Raw genomic sequence first — 24,406 nt, 5'->3', positions numbered from 1 at the left:
GGCAGCTAGCAAGACGCGCACACAGAGTAGAGCGTGAGAGAGAGCAGTGACGTGGTGCACGCATCGGCACATTTGTGACGTAAGCACGCCCTCTTCCGGGAACCACCTTTGGCTGGTGGGCGCTACTTTCAGAACGACCCTCTAGAAAGTATTCAAGCGCATGTGTTGAGTCTCTCAGTTTCAAATCTCTCTGCCGCTAGCATGCACAAGCATTGAATGGATATGGGCGAGCGGCTTTTGTACAATCCCAAAATATTGATGCTGCAGAGTAGAGTAGAATAGAATAGAATAAAGTATTACAGCATAGAGTAGGAACAATGTATTGTCCACACACAGATGGGAAATTGACGTTGGCCTTACCTCATAAGACATACAGTACATGAAATTGTATTTTTTTTTATCCTAACACATATTTGCTGTGTTACTCTAACATGAGTTTCTGCTGTGTAAAAGACCTCCTTGATAATCTTCCCCAGGCTAGGTTACTAAGTGGTGCTCAAGCAAATCGCTGATGATTTGACACCAAATTGCTGACAAATTAGCAGGTTTATTTCTTTCAATTCATTTTGAACTTCGAAGAGATGGATGTCCTTGATTAACTAGTATTTATATAGTTCTCTCTCTCAATTCAATTAAATTCAAGGGGCTTTATTGGCATGGGAAACATATGTTAACAATGCCAAAGCAAGTGAAGTAGATAATATACAAAAGTGTAATAAAAAAAACAGTAAACATTTACACTCACATTACACTCTCTCTCATAGAACCCTGGCCTCATTCAGGAAAATATAATCCTTTAGTGGATTCAGTGGTGTACAAAGACAGACCTGGACTCAAATACTATTTGAACTTATTCCGTCTGTGTATGATTGAGCTTGCCTGACTAATGGACCAATAGAATAGTCCCATAACTGCAAATGCCCGCCCATCTGGCACTCCTGGCAGCCTGGAGGGAAAAAAAGTGCTCGAAAGATTTCAAATACTATTTGAACCCACAATGACTTTAATAGTAATGACACATGCATCTGTATTCACTGATAGACCGTACAATTCGCAATGTTTTTGCTTTCCTCGGTTCTGCTTGTAAATGGATGGGTGGCCTTGACACCTGGACTAGACACATAGCTCGATACGTCCCCACTCGGGTTGGGCCCGGCTGACACACTGCCGTCCCAGGACCCGGCTATACCTAGCGGTGAATAAAGAGGGCCAAAGCTGGGCTGGAATACTAATGAACCAGGAATGCAGGGATGCTGCTGTAACTGTCAGTTATAGTGACTGGCACTGCATTTGTGTCCCTGTGATAGGATAAATCACAAACATACACACACACACACAGACGATCACATACTAAAAAAATGTATGCACATACACACCCACACACACACCGACACATACTGTACGTATTGGGATAGAGCACCTACAAAAAATGTAGTTGTTTTGAAGCTCATTTCCTTCAGTTCTACATAGTTTAACCTCTATGTGATCGGGTCCCACCCTGCGGCACGATTTAGCTAATGTAGGCTAATGTGATTAGCATGAGGTTGTAAGTAACAAACAAGAAAATCCCAGGACATAGACATGTCTGAAATGGGCTGGAAGCTTAAATTATTGTTAATCTAACTGCATTACAGTGAAAGAATGCCATGAGGAGAGTGCACCATTATGAACTTGACAATGTATTAATAATCCAAATAGGCACATTTGGTCAGTCTCGATACAACATTTTGAACAGATATGCAATGGTTCATTTGATCAGTCTAAAACGTTGCACGTACACTGCTGCCATCTTAGTGGCCAAAATCTAAATTGCGCCTGGGCTGGAATAATTACATTATGATCTTTCTCTTGCATTTGAAACATGATGGAACCAAAAAAAAGCATGTTTTTGGTTTGTATGATCTTTTACCAGATCTAATGTGTTATATTCTCCTACATTCCTTTTACATTTCCACAAACTTCAAAGTGTTTCCTTTCAAGTGGAATCAAGAATATACACATTCTTGCTTCAGGTCCTGAGTTACAGGCAGTTAGATTTGAGTATGTCATTTTAGGCGAAAATTGAAGAAAGGGGTTGGATCCTTAACTTAACAAAACTCATGACATCTTTTGGGCAGGCTATTTAATGATGATGATGATGATGATAATAATAATAATAATGGATAAGGACCCGATATCCCTCTTTTACAAAAAGTGAATAGATCCTTTGATAGCGACAGCCACACATTGTAAAAGATTACTTCCGAAGCAAAGTCCAATTTCTTTGAATTGGCGACTTTAGAATGTTGTAGCTCAGCTTCTGAATGTCAGAGACAAAGATATCCCCAATCAGCGTAGTGTCGTTCTCTGGCATTTTACAGATTCTTTCTAGACTAAAGCATCACGGATTTGTGTGTCGTTATAGAGAAGTATATACAATCACTGACATTTTTCAAATCAAGGAAGGTCCCGTGAGCCCCCCAGGAAACTTTGGAGCACACAGATGGGGTTTCTCTCTCAGGCCAATTTCCCCTCTGTCTCACCTGCTTACCATAATCTTGTTGTGTCTTCCTTCTCTCCTTCCATCTCCTTCCCTCCATCTCCACCTCCATCGCTAACAGTCCTGTTGCCCTCTAAGTCTCGTTTTCTCTCTGGGCGGCTATCACTTTGAGAGTCATTCTGATGTCTGTCTGTCAGTCTTGGCAGGTTGCCAGTGCTTGACGTTACCCCTTTTGTTAAGGACTAATGTGTCTCTGTACCCCCTGCCTCCTGCCAAGACCGCTGCAGTGTGTCATAATTAAATGCTACCCATCTATAATGTGACCTTCCTCATTCTGCTGCCCGCCCAGGTGATGCTTGTAAGAGCTGGATGGTGACCTTTGCCCTTTGTGATGCTTGTAGGGTAGGGAGACTGGTGAGGAGAAAGCAGAATAGGTGAAGTAAGGATTTTCTCTTGGTGTCGGTGTCTCACCCTCTCTCTCTCCCTATCCCCCCCCCCCTCTCTATTTCCTCTCCTCCCTCTCCCTCTCTCTGCTGCCAAACCAGCCTGTCATAGCAGGGTCAGTCAGAGAGACAGATAGTGTGCCCTCTGTCGTAGACAAAGTGGGCAGTAATAATGCCTAGATTTAGGGGTTAGCTCTGCCCAATTCCACGCTGTCACTCTCGTGTGCTCAACCTCACTGAGGTTAAGTTAAGAGGGCAGCAAAAGCAGTTCTACCACTTTACTCAGGAATATAACAACTCCGTGTCATATATGCCTGCTGTAACGAACCTCGTCCTCCTCTTCTGAACACTACGAAATACAAAACAATACACGTGAAATGAACTAAACCGTCCCCGTGTGGTACAAACACTCACACGGAAGGCAAACACCCACAACCCAAATGTGAAACCCAGGGTACCTAAGTATGATTCTCAATCAGGGACAACAATTGACAGCTGCGTCCGATTGAGAACCATACTAGGCCGAACTCAAAAACCAACATAGAAAAACCAACATAGACTGCTCACCCAACTCACGCCCTGACCATACTAAAATAAAGATATAATAACAGAAGTAAGGTCAGAACGTGACACCTGCGTTTTTAGTCATTTATAAGCAAAGCCCGATATGAAAGAAATTAGTCGTATATCCACCTGCTGGCATATCAAAATGCAGGTTTAAACATTTGGAACTACGAGCAACTGTCAGCCATTTTGTGTCCTCTTTCACTCTGAGGGGAAGTGTTTTTATAGTCTCAGCAACAGTGAACCTCCTTCGTCTGGCTGTAGCAACAGGCAAAATCAAAGCAGAAAAGCCCTAACTCCCGATGAAAGCCCAAGGCCCCAGGAGCTGCTTGGAGGTTGGCTCGGCGGTGGCGCTGAGGTGTCAACCAGTGCTCCCTGCCGTCTGAATGCCACTTCTTTGGAGAGACCTGACATAAGAGCAAAGGCTCATGGGAAATCTCCTCCGGGAAAGAGGGTTGTTGTCAGGCAAGGTTATTGGGTATCTTTTAATGAGGTCACTAGAGTCCGTCTATAGCACCCTACATACGTGAAGGACCTTCGTCCACCCAGGGTTCCAATGGAGGCTGTGTCTTGTCAATGGCTACTGTGCGGCAGATTGGTCACACGTTATAGCCAGTGGCTGACGCTACAGCACAGCACAAGGATACGAACCAATACAACTCTATAGCTGTAGTGTCGGCACTAAGACACAACAAGACAGTGGGCTTGTAGGAGACATTTCCGCGAAGGTATCATATCAATTTCTGTCAATCCACGTCGTGGTTGTTTTGCTCTCTGTACTGGAATTGGCGACGCTGGGTGGTGTGTGGAGCATCGAGGGTTTATAGTCTGAGAAGGGCCTTCTTAATGTGCAGGTTTAGCTGTGATGGGGGATGGGGGGAGTAGGAGACAGTGAGGAAGGAGGGAGGGAAGGAAGGGGGGGTAGACAGACACACAGGCACTGGCGTTTACAATGATCCATGCACATGAATAGAATTCCCACTTAACATCGGCAATGAAAGCACACTTCTTAAGTATGCATGCTTATGAGGGAGGGAGAGAGGGAATAGGGAAAACAGAGGGGGGTGAGCCTGATGGGATTTTTAGCTGAGCCACACACGCGCGGCGCATATGAAACACACCTATCCTTGTGCTTCTTATTATGATACTGACCGTACGTCGCTCTGGATAAGAGCATCTGCTCAATGACCAAAATGCAAATACTGGCCTGTTTTGAAGGGGTACACTGTGTTTATGAACACTGCCCAGTGCACAGTACGAGGAAGTAGTCAGTCAAAAATGATGGATGGAGAGCAACTGAGTTACGACAGGAGGAGAAAAAGAGAGGAGTAACAGAGAGAGAGGAGAGCTTTGATGACTCACTGGGCACACAATTTGTTGAATCCACGTTGTTCCGCGCATCACTTCCAATGGAATTACGCCGAAACCAACGTGGAATAGGCGTCGAAATTGACGTCTGTTCCCAGCGGGAAGTGTAGCGTTTCTAGTCTTCAAAACAGATTTTTTTTTGGGGGGGGGGGGTTTACGACAGCAAAAGACGATCTATGCTATGGTCTGCATGAATCAAATAAAGACTCCTGAGTTAAATGCTAGGAATTAAGTGCGCGGTGGCGCGTAAAGGCTTCACACACTCAAAAGGCAATTTTTGGAGTGAGCGGTCGTATGCACTCTTTACAACACCTTTTCATTGTTAACATACATAGGGGTGGGCGGACACTGGACTTTAAAAAAGAGTGAAGTGTTACACCTGCTGAGAATCATCCGTATAGTCAGAGAAGTTTAAAAAGCATCAAACCAGCTTCAGTTGGTTATTTTGTCTCCAGATGATTGCGAAGAGCCTATGAACTGTTTCAAAAAATCATTAAATAGACATCCTTTTGTTTTTTAATCAGACAAAATCAGACATCAGTTTGTGCTATTCATTAGATGAACCTATATAGCTCTCGATACTGTCTTGTTAAGTGGCCCTGTCGGACATTACGTCCCGTTTGGTTCCAATCAACAAGGTCTTCCTCCGTGCCTCATTGCGTATATTTGCATCACTTCACTTAACCCCTTTCTCTGGATGACAATGGGAATGAGCTGTTGTTGTCTCTCCCTGGATACAAGTGTTTGCCTTGATAGAGTGGCATTCATGTGGTAGTCTAGTCTCGACTCTTGAGTTCTTCTTGTCTGTCCCATTCAAAGGTCTGAACACACAATCAAGTATTTTTCTCAGACCCCCCACACACTGCTCCTCGTCTACTACTACCCCCGTCCTGACCATACAGTAAGCTCACCCAAGACGCCACCACCACTCAACCAAACACACACACACACACACACACACACACACACACACACACACACACACACACACACACACACACACACACACACACACACACACACACACACACACACACACACACACACACACACACACACACACACACACACACACACACACACACACACACACACACACACACTAGCATTATCTTGGCCTCCACAGAGTGAGTTGCTGGTGTAGACCCATCTCAGAGCCTCTCAGAGTCCCCATCATGGCAGGTCCATCTTCTGCTCAAGTGAACAACATACACACAACTACACTCATTGTTACCCAATTCTTTCTCTCTCTCTCTCTCTCTCTCTCTCTCTCTCTCTCTCTCTCTCTCTCTCTCTCTCTCTCTCTCTCTCTCTCTCTCTCCCTGCTACCCTTATCTTTGCCCGCACTGTCCCGGTCTAAGAAGGGTGGTTGTTCTGCGCACCACACACCCACACCCCACCCCGTTGCCCTGCCTGCAGTAGTCCCTGGAGGATCAACAGCCCCTGTGCTGTTTCATAATCACGCGGCGGTGTCACTTTGAACCAGCCCAGCTAAGCTAGCATCCTGTTGCGCAAGGGGGGGATCATGGATATGATATGGATGCTGCGCTGGAACAGCATTTTACATGGGGGAGCTAAACCTAGCACCAACATTGCACTTTATTCAGGACAAAAGGCCTAAGAAATGTGTTATTTAGAGCCGTACGCATGAAAAGTAAAGGCTGTGTGTGTGTGTGCATGTGTGTGTGCATGTGTGTGTGCGGGTGTGTGTATGTGTGTGCTGTGCACGGTAACCTGATGCAAGATCCGCTCGTCTTGGAGAGACATGTTTTTCTGGCCCCTCGGGCGGAGAGTTGTTGTTTTTTCTCATTAGTGTTATTTCACATCTTTTCACAGTGGGTGTGTGTGTGTGTGTGTGTGTGTGTGTGTGTGTGTGTGTGTGTGTGTGTGTGTGTGTGTGTGTGTGCGTGTGCGCGTGTGTGCGCGTGCGCATCTCCATTTGTGTATGTGTAAGTGCACATGCTTGAGTGTATTTCCACGCTGTGCTTTGGCTCCTGCTCTCTCCCTGCCGGCTTTGACTTGGTCCCTCCCCTTCTCGTCTTTACCCATAATTCTCGTCTCCAGACCGAGTCCAACATGTTAGCATCAATAATGCATGGTGAAGTGCTGGATTAGGAGGCTTTGCGTGTCAGAGAGAGCATCCCTGATTGCTACTGACTGCGGGAGAAAGCCCAGAAACACAGCGACCATCAAGGTGGTGTGAAGGAATGAGAGGCATTGAGGAGACAGGGAGAGTGGAACTTGGTTCAGTGGAGAAAGATACATATCTGAAATATGTGGGGAGTAGCGGTCTGTATTGATCACCTGTTGAGTCTATGTGTGTGTTTCTGGATTTCATTATTACTGTATGTCATAGATTCTAGTCCGTCAGCGTGGAAAACGGAGACAAGAGCCTTCTGGAGATGGTTACAAAGCTCGATAATTCATTCTTTAAATGTCATTTCATTTCACCTTTATTTAACCAGGTAGGCCAGTTGAGAACAAGTTCTCGTTTACAACTGCGACCTGGCCAAGATAAAGCATTTTAATGCAGGACCCTGGATATCTTGCATTTAGCATGTTAACGGTTCTCAGACGCCTGGCCATTTGGACTCGTTCCATGTCAGAGTTAGGCTATTGTGTAGCCAGTGAAAACATATACGTATCGGACAGTTGAAGTCAGTGCAATGTTAGTGTTAGCGATTAGCGCTCATAGTAGGCCAAATATGTCAACTAGCTAGCAATCTGCGCTCCTATCCCAATAAAACATAATACAGGCGTAGATTGTGAAACGAGTTGCCGATACCGTCCTAACACAAGAAAAACATTCCTGGAGCTGCTCAAGGATAAATCTGAAACAAAGTGAAACGTGAGCGTTAGCCGCTAGCTAGCGACTGACGGTTTCCACTCCACCTGCCCTTCGACGAAGCCGTTTGCGGGCGAGGTTTTACCGATCGATGGGTGTGAGCATCGTTTGACTGTGAAGCACTGTTCATCTCGCCTCCATCTGCATGGCGGAGGCCGCGGCCACGCTTAGTAGAGCTCCTCCTCTCCTCTTCTCCCGGCGAGGTGCTAGTAGCCAGGGAAGTGCTGCGCTGCTGTGCTTCAACCACCCGACCATGACTGTGTGAGTGTGATTCTCGTGTCTCTATGGACAGCTGCAAGTCTACACACATAGCTGGTCATTGTGGAATGGTGGCATCTATATTTCTAGGTATTGTCCATGTCGTTTTTGAGATATTATCGCTCTATTATCCGTCTCGCATTTGAAGTGTGTGTCTGTTTGTGTGTGTGTGTGTGTCTGTTTGTCGTCATGTGTGCACATGCGTTCTCGTGTCTGCACGTTTGTTCTCGTGTCTGCACGTTTGTTCTCGTGTCTGCACGTTTGTTCTCGTGTCTGCACATGCGTTCTCGTGTGAGCCTGTGTATGTGATCAGGATGCTCAGGTTGATGGTACTTCACCACAACAGTAGGCCATTTTGCATTGTAACCTGAGCCTGGAGGCAGAGAGCCAGCTCAGGGGGAGCGCAATGAATCACTACCCCACACAATGTTTACTTCCCATGGGCTTCAGACAGGCGAGGCTTAGCCTCCTGCTGGAGAGATCCAGAAACACGGTGCGATTCCTCCACGCCCCCCCCCCCTCCCAACCCCACCGTTTACATCTAGAACAATAAGCCTGACACAGAAAACCATCCCCCTCCACACATCCATAACCCCCCCCCCGCCACCCCCCTCTCATTACATCTCTCTATCTCTAACTGACATCACCTGCCCGCCCTGAAGAAAAAAACAACAACACAAGACTGTTTCTCAACACAAATACGAAAGAGGAGAGGGAGGAAGAGTGCTAGAAGCGTGCACTGAGAGTGTCTGTGTGTGTGTGTGTAGAGCGATGAGCTCAGGTTCTGACGGGCCCCCAGTCTTTGGCGCGGAGAACCACAAAGGGCCCATTGTTGGAGCGAAGGAGCTCTGCCGACTCGACTCCTCCCCGGAGTGTGTGTGTGCTTACGTTGTGTGTACGTGTGTGTACGTGTGTGTGTGTTTGTGTGTGTGTGTGTGTGTGTGTGTGTGTGTGTGTGTGTGTGTGTGTGTGTGTGTGTGTGTGTGTGTGTGTGTGTGTGTGTGTGTGTGTGTGTGTGTGTGTGTGTGTGTGTGTGTGTGTGTGTGTGTGTATGAGTCTCGAAGTGTGTGTGTATGCGGGTGTGCCCGCTTGCTCGTGTGTCTGTCTGTGTGCGTGGGTATCTCCATGTGTGTATGTGTGTGGAGGGATGGGCCCTGCGGCTAGGCGGGTGAAGACTTGGCAGGCGGTGTGGCGTGGCGTCTGGGGTGCCGGGTTACACTGCAAGTATAGCTGCGGCCTGCCTGACTGGAGGTGTGTGCTGCAAAACAATCCTCCCTCTAGCTATGTTCACGTGGCTTAAAGAAAAGAGACCTCAGGCTTGTCCCATTGGAAGTGGAACACTGAGGATTTTTAATGGCATCTGATGGACAGTGAATGTTTTGCGGTCACACAGCAGTCGAGGATTGACCACACGAATGACTACACTAATGGGTAATTGGAAGAGGTGGTCAACCCAGTGGTAGTGGTTATTTTGATGTCTCCAAACATTTTAGAACCCCTCAGAACTAGTCTGGAACTTTTAGAATCTGCCAGTGACCTGGAACGCAGCTACGAAATGGCAGTTGTTACCAAGCCCCATTCTGTCTACCAAGCACAGCATCTCAGTGTACACACACGCACACACACACACACACACACACACACACACACACACACACACACACACACACACACACACACACACACACACACACACACACACACACACACACACACACACAAACACAAACACAAACACACACACATACACATACACAGGTATTCATAATACCAGGTATTCAGACTCCTCTCCATTCATGTCATGGATCCTGAAAAATCACTCATCTCTCTCCTCTCTCTTCCCCTCCGTGTTCTCTTAATTCCTCCTCTTTTAATTAAAGTGTGTAACTGCGCTCGGGCATTAAACGTGGCAGACATATCAACGAGGGCCCACTTGCTGGGCGCCACCGCCGCGCGCACACAGGGGATCCGTGCCAAATGGCATCCTATTACCCTTATAGTGCACTTCTTTTGACCAGGACTCGTAAGTCGCCCGTTGAAAGTAGCGCACTACGAAGAGTATAGGGTGCACTTCGGGACACATCCAGGGATTAATGGTAATTTGACTAAAACAAAGACACGCTGTCTGAAATATCGGCGGGTACCCCCATAATTACACAATGTGCCGATAAGCAAATAATGACAAGATCGAGAGATAAATGCCCCAGCTAATTATGAGATGTGAAAAACAGTTTATTAGGATAGGGGGAGAACAGCTCTGGAGATGGTTTCCTGCTTCCTTGCCTCTCTCAATCTATGTGACGGTGGTGTGTGTCTTGTCATAAATAAGTGCATATGAGCCTTGTGTTGTCTCGCTAGCAACACAGCTGATAGGAACATGTATGATAATGTATGCTCAACACTGTGCATTTACTGACAGAGAGGCGGTAGAGGTTTGGAATGTGTCCATTGTTGAAAAAAGTTAAGATTCATGTGTTGTATGTGACTGGGATGTGTGTGTGTTTGACATCACCTCAGGCTTTGAAGCAGACTTCCTTTTAAAACGCTTGAATGCTCAATTGGCGACATCCTAGCTCATCATCTCCTCTCTTCCTCTCCTCCTCCCTGCAGAGTGCCACGACATCCTGTGTGAAGACCCCAGCCTCCTCCTTGTGGGGCCTCGGCTCTCCAGCCAGGTAAAAAGTCGCCCCCCCGGAACAAGATGGCCGCCGGCGGTCCACCCTGCCTTTCTCTGCCGGCCCTGCTGCCCCTCTGCGCTCTGTTGCTCTGTTTGCTGTTCACTGGCTCCCATGCCCTATGTGAGTACTACTATAATATTTGTGTGTGTGTGTGTGCGTGTGTGCGTGCGTGCGTGTGTGTGTGCGTGCGTGGGAAAGGTATAGTTTGTGTGTGTGTGAGAGAATATGTATATTGTATGTCTTGAGGGGTATTCACACTGATGAGCCGAACCGAGCCATTCTAAACCATGCTGTACTGAGCCGGCCTGATTATGCATCGTTGCTGGAACCGGGCTGAAAAGGACCATGTGGATATACAATATGTGGAACTTCACAGTTTGGTTTTGGTCAGCACTATAGTGTAAAAATCATATGAATGTCACATTGTTTTTCAAATCAAATGCACTTTCAGGGTTTTTACTGGATATCACCTACGTTCCGAGTTTGAGTTTTACTTTGTGACCTATTTAATATGTTATTCACTTTTATTAATGACATGTTGTACGTCAGATACACGTGACATACACGGAGTTGTTGTGTGTCTGTCTATCTGTCCATCTGTCACGGATCCCTCTGGAACTTTCATTGCGCACACCTGGCCCCTATTCCCACTGATTGTATTTGTATGTATGTGCCTTTTTGTTTACCATTATTGTTACTATGTCCGTTGGTGCGTGTGAGTACCTGTGCTGTGTGTTTTGGGCTTTCGTGCCCTTGTGGATTGTGCAGATGATTACGGGTCTCGTCCCATGTGATAATCATTGTGCGCTAGTGTTATTTATTCGAGGTACTCCCCGCTCTTTTGTTTTGGGTTTCTACCTTGTGTTTTGTTACTTGTTTGTTTGGTTTTCGTCCCCGTGCCTTTACACGGCACACCGTAATTTGGGCCTTAATAAAAAAAATGTACGCATTCCTGCGTCTGTCTCCCGAATCATTGATACCAGCGTGACACTACCGGTATGTCGTCCCATCTCTCACCTTACAATGGCTTTGTCCCAAATGGCACCCAATTCACTATGGGCCCTGGTCAAAAGCACTGTACTACATAGGGAATAAGGTGCCATTTGTGACGTACCCCATCGCTCCTCCGATTTTCAATATCGTCGGCTCTCTTATCCCGAAACTCCCCGTTCGGATTTGTTCTGCACCATTTCTCTGCTAAAATGGATTTAGAGACGCGTTAGGAAAACAAAACAAAGGGAGTGCAGAGAGAAATAAAAGAGGGAGAGATGGAGGGAGAGAATGAGGGAGAAGAGAGACACTTTCTCACTTTTTAAATCCAGTTGAGTCAGTGTACGGCTGGTAGGGTCTGGTGTGTGTGTGTGTGTGTGTGTGTGTGTGTGTGTGTGTGTGTGTGTGTGTGTGTGTGTGTGTGTGTGTGTGTGTGTGTGTGTGTGTGTGTGTGACTGCGTGACAATGTGTCACATTCTGGTCCTTTTCCTCCCTCTCCTCTTCCATCTCCTTTTCTTTCCCCAATATACTCTGTCTTTTTGTTGTTGTTGCTTGTGTTTTGTGTGTGTATGGTTGAGCGTGCGTGCATGGTAGGTAACACAGTGCATGATAGAATGCATATGGCGCATACAGCGTATAGAGAGTTGTCCGACTATATGTTTACAATTGGTCCTTTGCTATTTGTGTCTGTTTGTTCTGTTCTTTGGCCAGTGTCTGGAGTAGAGACTGATGGCACACTCACGCCATAGGCTGATGTATATCTATCACTCCTCTTGTCTGGAATCAGTCCCCGTCTATCTACCTGTCTGTTCCACAGCGTGATCTATTGTTGCCTGTTCTCTCCTCCTCACCTCTTTCCCCCTCTCATTCACTCATTGTGCGCCGTTTAAATAGCTGGGAGAGAGGATCATGCGCATGTAACCGATGTGAAATGGCTAGCTAGTTAGCGGTGGTGCGTGCTAATAGCGTAGTAGTTGTTCCCCTTGCTCCGCAAGGGCTGCTGCTTTTGTGGCGCTTCGAGGGTGGCTGTTGTCGATGTGTGCAGAGGGTCCCTGGTTCGAGCCCAGGTAGAGGCGAGGAGAGGGACGGAAGCTATACTGTTACACGCACACATACACAAACACACACACACACCGTATCTCTCCCTCACACACATACAGTTGAAGTCAGAAGTTTACATACACTTAGGTTGAAATCATTAAAACTAGTTTTTCAACCACTCCACACATTTCTTGTTAACAAATTATAGTTTTGGCAAGTCGGTTAGGACATCTACATTGTGCATGACAAGTCATTTTTCCAACTATTGTTTCCAGACAGATTATTTCACTTATACTTCACTGTATCACAATTCCAGTGGGTCATAAGTTTACATAACCTAAGTTGACTGTGCCGTTAAACAGCTTGGGAAATTCCAGAAAATGATGTCAAGGCTTTAGAAGCTTCTGATAGGCTAATTGACATCATTTGAGTCAATTGGAGGTGTACCTGTGGATGTATTTTGAGACCTATCTTCCAACTCAATGCATATTTGCTTGACATCATGGGAAAATCAAAATAAATCAGCCAATACCTCAGAAAACAATTATAGACCTCCACAAGTCTGGTTCATCCTTGGGAGCAATTTCCAAACGCCTGATGGTACCATGTTCATCTGTACAAACAATAGTATGCAAGTATAAACACCATGGGACCACGCAGCCGTCATAACCGCTCAGGAAGGAGACGCGGTCTGTCTCCTTGAGATTAACGTACTTTTGTGCAAAAAGTGCAAATCAATCCCAGAACAACAGCAAATTACCTCTTGAAGATGCTGGAGGAAACAAGTACAAATGTATCTATATCCACAGTAAAACGAGTCCTATATCGACATAACCTGAAAGGCCGCTCAGCAAGGAAGAAGCCACTGCACCAAAACCGCCATAAAAAAGCCAGACTACGGTTTGCAACTGGGGACAAAGATCATACTTTTTGGAGAAATGTCCTCTGGTCTGATGAAACAAAAATAGAACTGTTTGGCCATAATGACCATCATTATGTTTGGAGGAAAAAGGGGGAAGCTTGCAAGCCGAAGAACACCATCCCAACCATGAAGCACCGGGGTGGCACCATTGTGGGGGTGCTTTGCTGCAGGAGTAACTGATGCACTTCACAAAATAGATGGCATCATGAGGTAGGAAAATTATGTGGATATATTGAAGCAACATCTCAAGACATCAGTCAGGAAGTTAAAGCTTGGTCGCAAATGGGTCTTCCAAATGGACAATGACCCCAAGCATACTTTCAAAGTTATTGTGGGAAGCTTGTGGAAGGCTACCCGAAACGTTTGACTCAAGTTAAATCATTTAAAGGCAATGCTACCAAATACTAATTGAGTGTATATAAACTTCTGACCCACTGGGAATGTGATGAAAGAAATAAAAGCTGAAATAATCCTTCTCTCTTCTGTTACTCTGACATTTCACATTCTTAAAATAAAGTGGTGATCCTAACTGAACTAAGACAGGGAATCTGTCCTAGGATTAAATGTCACGCATTGTGAAAAACTTGAGTTTAAATGTATATTGCTAAGGTGTATGTAAACTTCCGACTTCAACTGTACATGCACAAACACACACAAACGTCCCTGCATCTCTTTCTTCTGTTTGCAATTTGTCAGTATCGAGATTCTGCCCCATTTCATCAGGTTCCGGCAGCGGATATGATAGCTCTTTTTGTCAATCTCTCTGTCTCTCTCAGCCTCCTCCTTCTCCATCAGCAGAGCTTTTGTATTCAACCCTCCTAATAATGCACGGCAGTCTCTTAGCAGGCAGCGCACACACACACACACACACACACACACACACACACACACACACACACACACACACACACACACACACACACACACACACACACACACACACACACACACACACACACACACACACACACACACACACAGCCTCCCTCAACCCCCAACCTCTAATCACTCTTCCCACAATTCCCCCAACCACCAGGCTCACCGGCCCCCCTCGTGGTCCTGTTAGCAGTAAACAGGCACACACGAACACACACACACACACGCACATTCACATTCAGGTACACGCTTTCTCATACACATCAATATGCACACTGAGGTGGACATAAAAAACTTAGACACACACAGTCCATCCATCTCCACGTCTCTCTCCCTCCTCTGATTGCTGGATGAGATTGGATCCAGCCACCGCTCCTCTCCCACTGATTGACAGAGCTACCCCCACCCTCCCCCTCTTTTTTGTTTTGTCTCATTCCTGTTCTTCTCCCCCCTGCCTCGTTTAAGCAATCTGTCTGTCGCTCCCTCCATCTCTCTACCTCTCTCCTCCCAACCCTTTTTGTTTCGATGCACCTGTGGGCTTTATGTGTGATGAAGCCTGACACATGCACGCACACAGTCGCACACACATGCACACACACACACACACACACACACGTGTATATGCGCTCACAGACACACACGCGCACACACCAGTGGCCCAGGGGTGCAGTCATCCAACTTTATTTCCTCCCACCTGCTCATCGTAGGGGGACGAAGAGCCTCACATTAGTCTCTCCTCCCTCCCTCCCTCACTCCCGTCTGTCTGTCTCTCTCTCTCTATCTCTCTCTCTCTCTCTCTCTCTCTCTCTCTCTCTCTCTCTCTCTCTCTCAATCTCTCTCTCTCTCTCTCTCTCGCTCTCTCTCGCTCTCACCATCAACACCTCCTACCCCCCCCCCCTCTCTCTCTCTTTCCATCAACACCTCCCACTCTCTTGGAAGTCACCTCATCAAAGGGGGCCTGTGCTAAAAGCATGATGTCATTCTCCCCCCTCCCTTTCCCTTTCTCTCTCCCTCTCTCGCTACTCCTTTCACTCTCATAAATCACAACGAGGAGGAGATGTTTTTAATCAAAAAGGGAAAAAAGGCTGTTGAATAAATCTAGCTACCCCGCTGTAATAAAGCATTGGTTTATATCACTGTGTGTGTGTGTGTGTGTGTGTGTGTGTGTGTGTGTGTGTGTGTGTGTGTGTGTGTGTGTGTGTGTGTGTGTGTGTGTGTGTGTGTGTGTGTGTGTGTGTGTGTGTGTGTGTGTGTGTAACCCTCTGCTAACAGCCTTGTTGGGAAAAGAGCATAGCGGTCCCTCATCTTCTAAATTGCCTGTGTACTAGAGGAGATTGTAGGGTCACCTAGCAAAACAAGCGGTCACTCCCCTCGATTGACCAATCACAAGCTCTGCTCCTTGTTTTTGCCCTTCAAATTCAGAGAAATGGATGCATGTTTGGTCGATGTTTGTTTTTTGTTCTGTTTGTGTCTGTGTTTGTGCGCGTGTGTTTCCTCAGATCTGACCCCTGCAGGGTGGGACTACCCTCTTCCTTTCCAAAAGGGGCCAAATGTCGGTGTCCTGATTCCCACATTTCTCAATTCCTACACACACACACACACACACACACACACACACACACACACACACACACACACACACACACACACACACACACACACACACACACACACACACACACACACACACACACACACACACACTATTTAAAGGCCCTGTCCCTCCGTCCAGGGTGTGTCAGTGTGTCTAACCACAGCACCCAGGGCCACCATTATCCTTCCGTCTGTCTCGTCCAAAAACCGCCCGACTGCCAGACACCACGGGCGACAGCGCTGTCGTCCAGAAATAACAACTGTCTGCACAGTCCTATTTGTTCTTCTGCGGTCAGTTACTCCGCCTCCCTCCGCCATAAAAAGCGCCTCTTCCCCTTCTACTCTGGACGGCTCGTCAATTCCCCAACAATATTGAGCAATAAATGAGGCCCTCTACTCCAACCAATGTTAACATGTTCTTGGAATGTATATATACAGTATTATATACATAAACATATGGATATTAGCACAATGTTAGTGCTCCATGACCACCAACTTAACTGATGTGGTGGAAAAGTATTTTCTAGACAGCATATCTATTTTTTGGGAGGGTACAAGTTTCTGTGTGCAACAAGCAAGGACAATTGAAAACTGTGATGTTTATTTGCAACGTTTATTTATGCCCCCTGTCCTCTGTGCAATCTACTTAAGAGTGGCTGTGCTAGCCTAGTGTTCTGGCTGGACCGCCTAATTGTAATTGACTAGAGCCCAAAGTGATGGGAGTGGGGGGTTCAATGATTTATTTTCCTTTGAAGTTGCCAAGTGAAATATTTCAGGCCCCTTAGGCAGGAGAGAGTCATTTTCTGGTTTTCTCACTCTCAACCCTATTCCTCATATAGTTTTGAGTTAAATAGTTGTTTAACCATTCACAGGCCACACTGTTAGTAACTATCAGAATTTAGTGATGTTGACTTCTAATGTTTTTATGTGGTACATCATGTATTGCAGCACACACATGTGTTCTTGTCAATTCTGTTGCTTCGCCTTATGAGCACTGAAGCTTACTCTGCCCTTTTTCCAAGGCCGTGTCGAGACTTGACATTTCGTGCAGCTTTTGAATTCTGATCATGGAGTTCTGATCATGGAATTCAGAACACGTCGTGCGTCTACACCTACATTTAAATGTGTCTAGCATGTCCACATTGTGCCTGGATTCCCTAGTCTTGGCTTTGAGCTTAGGGTCATTGTCCTGTTGAAAGGTGAACCTTTGCCCCAGTCCGAGGTCGGGTTCTTGGTTGAGGTCGACCGATTAATCGGAATGGCTGATTAATTAGGGCCGATTTCAAGTTTTCATAACAATCGGAAATTCTGGACGCCAATTTTGCCGATTTTTTTATTTATTTTATTTGTATTTTTATTTATTTTGTAGACCTTTTTTAATCTTTAGATTAAACACATTCTTATTTTCAATGACGGCCTAGGAACGGTGGGTTGACTGCCTTGTTCAGGGGCAGAATGACAGATTTTTACCTTGTCAGCTCAGGGATTCAATCTTGCAACCTTACGGTTAACGAGTCCAACGCTCTAGCCACCTGCCTCACGAGGAGGCCGCCTGTTACGCGAATGCAGTAAGAAGCCAAGGTAAGTTGCTAGCTAGCATTAAACTTAATCAATCATAATCACTAGTTATAACACCACATGGTTGATGATATTACTAGTTTATCTAGCATGTCCTGCATTGCATATAATCGATGCACTGCTCATTCGCGAAAAAGGACTGTCGTTGCTCCAATGTGTACATAACCATAAACATAAACGCCTTTCTTAAAATCAATACACAAAAGTATATATTTTTAATCTTATTTAGCGAAAAGAAATCCAGGTTAGCAGGCAATATTAACCAGGTGAAATTGTGTCACTTCTCTTGCATTCATTGCACGCTTATTTAGGGTTTATGCAACAGTTTGGGCAGCCTGGCTCATTGCAAACTAATTTGCCAGAATTTTACGTAATTATGACATAATATTTAAGGTTGTGCAATGTAACAGGAATATTTAGACTGATGGATGCCAGCCGTTAGATAAAATACGGAACGGTTCCGTATTTCACTGAAAGAATAAATGTTTTGTTTTTGAGATGATAGTTTCCGGATTCGACCATATTAATGACCTAAGGCTCGTATTTCTGTGTGTTATTATGTTATAATTAAGTCTATGATTTGATAGAGCAGTCTGACTGAGCGATGGTGGGCACCAGCAGGCTCATAAGCATTCATTCAAACAGCACTTTCGTGTGTTTTGCCAGCAGCTCTGCTGTTTATGACTTCAAGCCTATAAACTCCTGAGATTAGGCTGGTGTAACGATGTGATGTGAAATGGCTAGCTAGTTAGCGGGGTGCGCGCTAATAGCATTTCAAACGTCACTCGCTCTGATACTTGGAGTAGTTGTTCCCCTTGCTCTGCATGGGTAACGCTGCTTCGAGGGTGGCTGTTGTCGATGTGTTCCTGGTTCGAGCCCAGGTAGGAGCGAGGAGAGGGACGGAAGCTGTTACTATACTATACTATACTGTTACACTGGCAATACTAAAGTGCTTATAAGAACATCCAAAGGTATATGAAATACAAATGGTATAGAGAGAAATAGTCCTATAATTCCTATAATAACTACAACCTAAAACTTCTTACCTGGGAATATTGAAGACTCATGTTAAAAGCCACCACCAGCTTTCATATGTTCTCATGTTCTGAGCAAGGAACTTAAATGTTAGCTTTCTTACATGGCACATATTGCACTTTTACTTTCTTCTCCAACACTTTGTTTTTTCATTATTTAAACCAAATTGAACATGTTTCATTATTTATTTGAGGCTAAATAGATTAAAATAAGTTAAAATAAGTGTTCATTCAGTATTGTTGTAATTGTCATTATTACAAATACATTATAAAAATTGTCCGATTAATCTGTATCATCTTTTTTTGTCCTCCAATAATCGGTATCGGTATCGGCGTTGAAAAATCATAATCAGTCGACCTCTAGTTCTTGGTCAGTTCCCTGACCAAGGCCATTCTCCCCTAATTGCTCAGTTTGGCCAGGCGGCCAGCTCTAGAAGGAGTCTTGGTGGTTCCAAACTTATTCCATTTAAGAATGATGGAGACCACTATGTTCCTTTAATGACCTTTGTACCCTTCCCCAGATCTGTGCCTCGACACAATCCTGACTCGGAGCTCTATGGACAATTTCTTCTACCTCATGGCTTTAAAAAAATACTTTTTACCCCATTTTCTCCCCAATTTTGTGATATTTAATCACAATTTTTACAATCTTTTAAACTTCAATTGGTTACCTTTTAAATGTGTGGCCAACTGTTCCTAGAGCCACCGTGTACAATATTTCTCTCCAGCCTAGCCTTAACACAATTGTTCAAACTAATCAACTAATCATGATATTCAACCTAGACTGGGGACTTCATCATTAAAAGACAGTTGTCTACTAGTTGTCTCTCCTTCCTGACTCAGGTGTATACGGCTTGGGTGGAAGAAAAGCAACATAAATGCCTACTTTTGCAATTCATATTATTTTTCCAGCATTTATTATTGTCAACTTACATCTCAAAGCTATGCATGCAGTAAGCCTTGACCTGGTGCACACATATGTCTCTGTCCTCAGTTTGATTGAACGCCTCAATCGGTCTTTTTGCCTTGTAACTGATTGTTTCTAGAAAGAGAGAAGGGACAACACATGATCAAGATGTGCTAGCTACTAGTTGAAAGAAATGAAATATGTCATTATTACAACGAATGACTGTATGAGCTACATTTACGAAAGTAATACATCAGTTTACTTACCTTATCAGCCTTGAAGTATCATTTATCAAAAAAAAAAGTGTTATGAGTGAGTGCACCACAAATATATTTCCAGGGTGTTGATGCAGCCTCCTGCTAAGATAGCCTCAGGGTTGGGGAAGGGCATCCATCTGCAAAATTGACGTCTTGCTTTGATGTCAAGTCAGCTCCTATTGTTGCTACCTTAGCTGTGGTGCTAGCTAACATGCTACTGAAAATTGACCGAGGCATATTAACATGCATGTTCGTATTGAAAGACCCCAACGTCTTCACCTAAAGAAATGTGTTTAGGCAAATCATTAATTATCTAGCTAACTATCACATTAATTGTGCAAAATATATGATAGCCAAACGCTAGCCAGTCAGTGGGGCTGACAGATTGAAACTGGTATCAACAAAATGTGTTTCACTCTATCCCATAAAACATGACATTTCTAACTGGAAATCAATTAGCTAACACCATTTGAATGTTTATTAGGAAGTTTAATTAATAAGTTAGATACTCACAGGACAACTTTGGTAGATAGCTAGCTTGGTGTCCATTTTCCAACAGGTTCTTTAAATCCTCCCTGATTAGTTGTCAACGGTTACTGGTCTAGGAACTCATGTGTTCACCAGATACGGCTTCTAGTAAACTGTTTGCCACTAGTGGATAATACATATTGTTGCCACAGGTTTGCCACAGATTCAAATATAATCTTGAGAAAATTGTTTGCCAGAAAAAACCTCTGGTGAATTGTTTTCCACTAGTGGCAATAAATATGATTGTTGCCAAAGGTTTGCCGCATATTCTCCACTCGTGACAAACATTTGCAAACTTCTGGCAACATTTTGCGGCACGCTCTTTAGTTTGCAGCAAATCTGCCATAAACTTGCAGGAAGTTTGCTGAAACAATTTCATTTTCACAAGGGCTGATTGCGTCCAGACTGAGGAGAAATCCACGTCCCTGACCACCACCTGAAGTGGTCAGCCAGATCGGAACACAATGCAACTTTTGTGCGTCTAGACCTGTCTTTTCAATGCGATCTTCGCATTCGCATTCGTTTATTTAGGTTATTTGGTCTATTAGTTTGAGTGATGTTGTTCAAGTCAAGTTTGACAAGCCAATGCAGGTGATTGAAGTGCATGAAATTGTAATGTGTCAAACACTTTGATGAGCACTCTCCTCAAGGTTACATCTTCAAAGGTTCTTACAAATGGAATAATATAATTTAATTTTATACTAGACCCCCATGTGATTTAAATAAGAGCCAATTCTTCTGGATGGACATGCAGTAGTTTTCCAAAATATGGGACTTTACATTTCTACCATTCATGATGTTGTCAACAACATTTGTTTTGCTCATGGCTTTTCCCGGGTGAGCGCTTGATTGGTTTCATGTGCTGACGTTGGGTATTCAGGTTGAATATGAGTACGGCTGTCAAAATGTAGACTGACTTTAAAAAAAAAAGTGTACTAAGTAATGACCTCGTGATTGTTCTCATGCCTTGTTGAATTGAGCAAAGACAGTGATCTTTTTCATAAAAACCAGAACGTTTCCAATTACCATTACCCTGTGTCATGAACAAAAGGCTGTGTCTTTGTATTTTTCCTTCTCCCCCACTAAAGTTATTCTTCAGTGAGAAGATGGAGTGGATTTATCTCTTTCTCCTTTCAGGCAGACCCATTTTCTGTGTCTTGCGTTACACGTTTTGACCCAAGATGTGGCCCTGAGCCGTCTTTGGCTCTCAGCAATTGCAGGTGTTATTTTCATTCAGGTGGAGTCACCAAGTGTCAATTGCCTGAAGAGACTCAGAATGACACAAAATTGTGCCTATTGCACTAACTCCCCCGATCGCATAGCCATTTTGAAATGGCCTGCGCTCTTAAACTTAATTTTCTGTCCCCTCCCCGGAATTGAACTGATTTATTTCCAACGAGGTATGGTATACTTAGCTGTTTTCTTTTAGTCTGTGCACTAAACAATGGTTTCAATGGGACCAATTTGGAGCTATTATGAGCGCACCACTTTCCAGTTCAGCTTCTTCGACAGTTGTGTGGTTGGGAGACCACTGGGCATTAAACACTCTGAGAACTCGCATTTCCTTCCCACAGTAAGTTTTTTTGTTGGCCTGCCTACTGTGTACTGTGCAACCTCATTTGCAGTGTAGACGGCCCGCATTCACTTTATGATACTTCGCGGAAGGAGACAATGTGAAGACGTGAAGATAAAAAGGATCATTATTATCTTGCGGTTCCTCAGTCTGGGCCTCCTGAGCCTCCGTAGCTCCAACCCCCTGGCCCAGTTGGACTGGAGTGAGAATAAGAAGATGGCCCACTCGGATGTTTGGTCTGATAATCCAGTCAGCACGCTCAGTTTGTGAATGACTGTATCCAAGGTGACTCGATCCACCACCCGGCCCCGAGAGCAAATCCCAATGAACCCCTCTTCCCCTGCCTTAATTGAAAAAGCAATTGTTTCATTAAGTTGTTAGATTCGCCAGGCAAGGCGAGGATTACCGTACATCGGGCGGTGAGAGATGCCAAATGAGCCCTCGGAAACTCCACTGCGTGGCACAGGATTAGCACGGGCTGCCAATTGTTTATTGATGGGACTCGGTGGAAGCCATTATCTGTTAACAGCAACGGTCTAACATGGGACCGACACCAGTCAATGAGTGGAGGATCAAGAGCCATACGTCCTCCAGCATCGCTACAGCTAGAATGGGGAACTGGGATGTCCTCGTACGTCATACCTCCCGTCTTAGTGGTTCCCATGACCGTTTACACCACCGATGTAACTCCGCAGTGGGGTATCAGAGCAGGCGGCCGGGAAGCCCAACCAACCACCTCTTTTCCCATACGCCCATGCTCCTGCTTCGTTCGTTCTTCTGCTTCCTGGTTCAACCTCTTCCTCACAGCAGTTGATTAGCCCTAGCCAGGAGCAAGAGTGTGCGAGAGACAGGAACCCAAGACAAAAGAGCAAGAGAGGCAAGGGGTATAGAAACAGAGGCCAGTTTCCATAGCGATAGATCTTGCCTGGGCAGCCGGTGAAAATTGGTTCCTGGTTGATGGGGGCTTGATGTGTTGAGGCCTGGAGGGTGTTGGGGGGTTGAGGGGGGGTAGGTCTTAAGCCAGGCCCTAGCCTGTCAGGATTCTGTAACAAGTGGCTAGCTAGCATGCTGAGATCTGTGGATGTGGGCCTACCTCACACAGCTGAGCCGCTAATATCTATGCTTAAGTAGGTTAGGAACGATGTGGTGGTTACTTGAAAACTCGTATTTCTTCCCTACGACATTTCTTCTTCATTACTGACTAAATGTATTACCATCCAGCAATGAAAAAGGATGGTGTCCTGTCAGAAAATGCTGACAGGGCTAATCCAATTTGTACACATGAGTAATTATGGTGTGCATGTTTGGTTGTGTGGGTTGTAAAGCTTATGTGGCCCTAAAATATAGCAGTTTCTTTTGTTCTCTAAGCCAGCAGCATTTACAACAAAAAATGACACAAAAATCACTCTAACCTTCCTCCACTGTTATTGGCCTCTGGGATATTAGAGAAGAAGGTCAAATTAGTTGGTGAATAGTACCTCTAATATGTCCAAATGTTCCTTTCACCACCAAATAAGCCTGTAAAAGGTGTTATCGGCTGTAAAAGGTGCCTATTTTGATCAAGATGAAAGACAAGTGGCTTCTACCCATCACCCCTTTTTTTACAAATCATTCAATGGGTAGATGAGGTACAATTTTGGCCTCTTCTTTCCTAAGCCACATCATAATGGGTCCTATTTATTCTCCAAAAGCTTCTCATCGATTACAGTGTTACGCATTTAACCAAACCCTACCATTGCCTGATTTACCTACTAAATGGCAATCTGGAGGTACTGCAAATGGAATTCGCACTCACATGGAGCGAAAGGCTATTTGAAAGGAGGCGGTGTCATTTCTCTTATCTGGGTGAGCAGAACCTACCAGTCAGTAGAGGGATGCTACATTAGCAAAACAAGTGTCTGCTTTACACAGTATGGGTTAGCCTTCCCCGCTAGCAGTGGCAGTTGGCTCAATAAAGATTCCATTCTATGTCCCTGTGAAGATAGCTCACTACCCACATTTCAGGTTATTTCTGTCCCGATGTCGTCTCCTGCTTGGGCAGATAAACTGGGTCCTGTTTGCTTTATCAGTGTAAAGCTGTACGTTTCTCTATTTGAAAGAGGCCCGTGATAGAGGGAGATAATGAGGGACAGCTCTTGCTGAGGTGGAATGAGACACAGGAGTAACGAAAGTCCCAATATGATTCATCTAATGATACTTATTGAACCCAATAGCCCACTTGTCAGTGATACACCAGTTTGTTATTGTGGACTTTTATGGACTTTTTCCAGGCATTACAGTCAAATTGCCGAGATAACATCCAGGCTATACCTAGATCATAATGTGTTTGTGTTTTTTGGTTGAAATTTCAGTATCATATTGTTTAGTTTGCGGTGATGTTGCTTATTATGGTGGAATGAGAAAGCAATTTATTTTCAATAGCCAATTTCTATCATGCAATTACTGCCTGCGTGACAGTGGTGTTCAGACGCT

The 24,406-nt window shown here is 44.9% G+C and overlaps 1 protein-coding gene across 11 annotated transcripts in view; it reads left to right on the top strand.

Moving 5' to 3' along the window:
• LOC118386029 (receptor-type tyrosine-protein phosphatase S-like) overlaps positions 1-24,406 on the top strand; it is a 286,681-nt gene that overhangs the window by 114,395 nt on the left and 147,880 nt on the right. For all 11 annotated transcript variants that reach the window (XM_052526699.1, XM_052526698.1, XM_052526696.1 and 8 more), the window contains one exon: positions 10,568-10,755. In XM_052526699.1, coding sequence (XP_052382659.1) covers positions 10,659-10,755 — 97 coding nt within the window. In that variant the 5' untranslated portion in view covers positions 10,568-10,658. The remainder of the gene's footprint in view (positions 1-10,567; positions 10,756-24,406) is intronic.

Source organism: Oncorhynchus keta, chromosome 1 (genome assembly GCF_023373465.1).
Source record: "Oncorhynchus keta strain PuntledgeMale-10-30-2019 chromosome 1, Oket_V2, whole genome shotgun sequence".
NCBI classification, from domain to species: Eukaryota; Metazoa; Chordata; class Actinopteri; order Salmoniformes; family Salmonidae; genus Oncorhynchus; species Oncorhynchus keta.
This window is presented reverse-complemented; position numbering and strand designations above follow the sequence as displayed.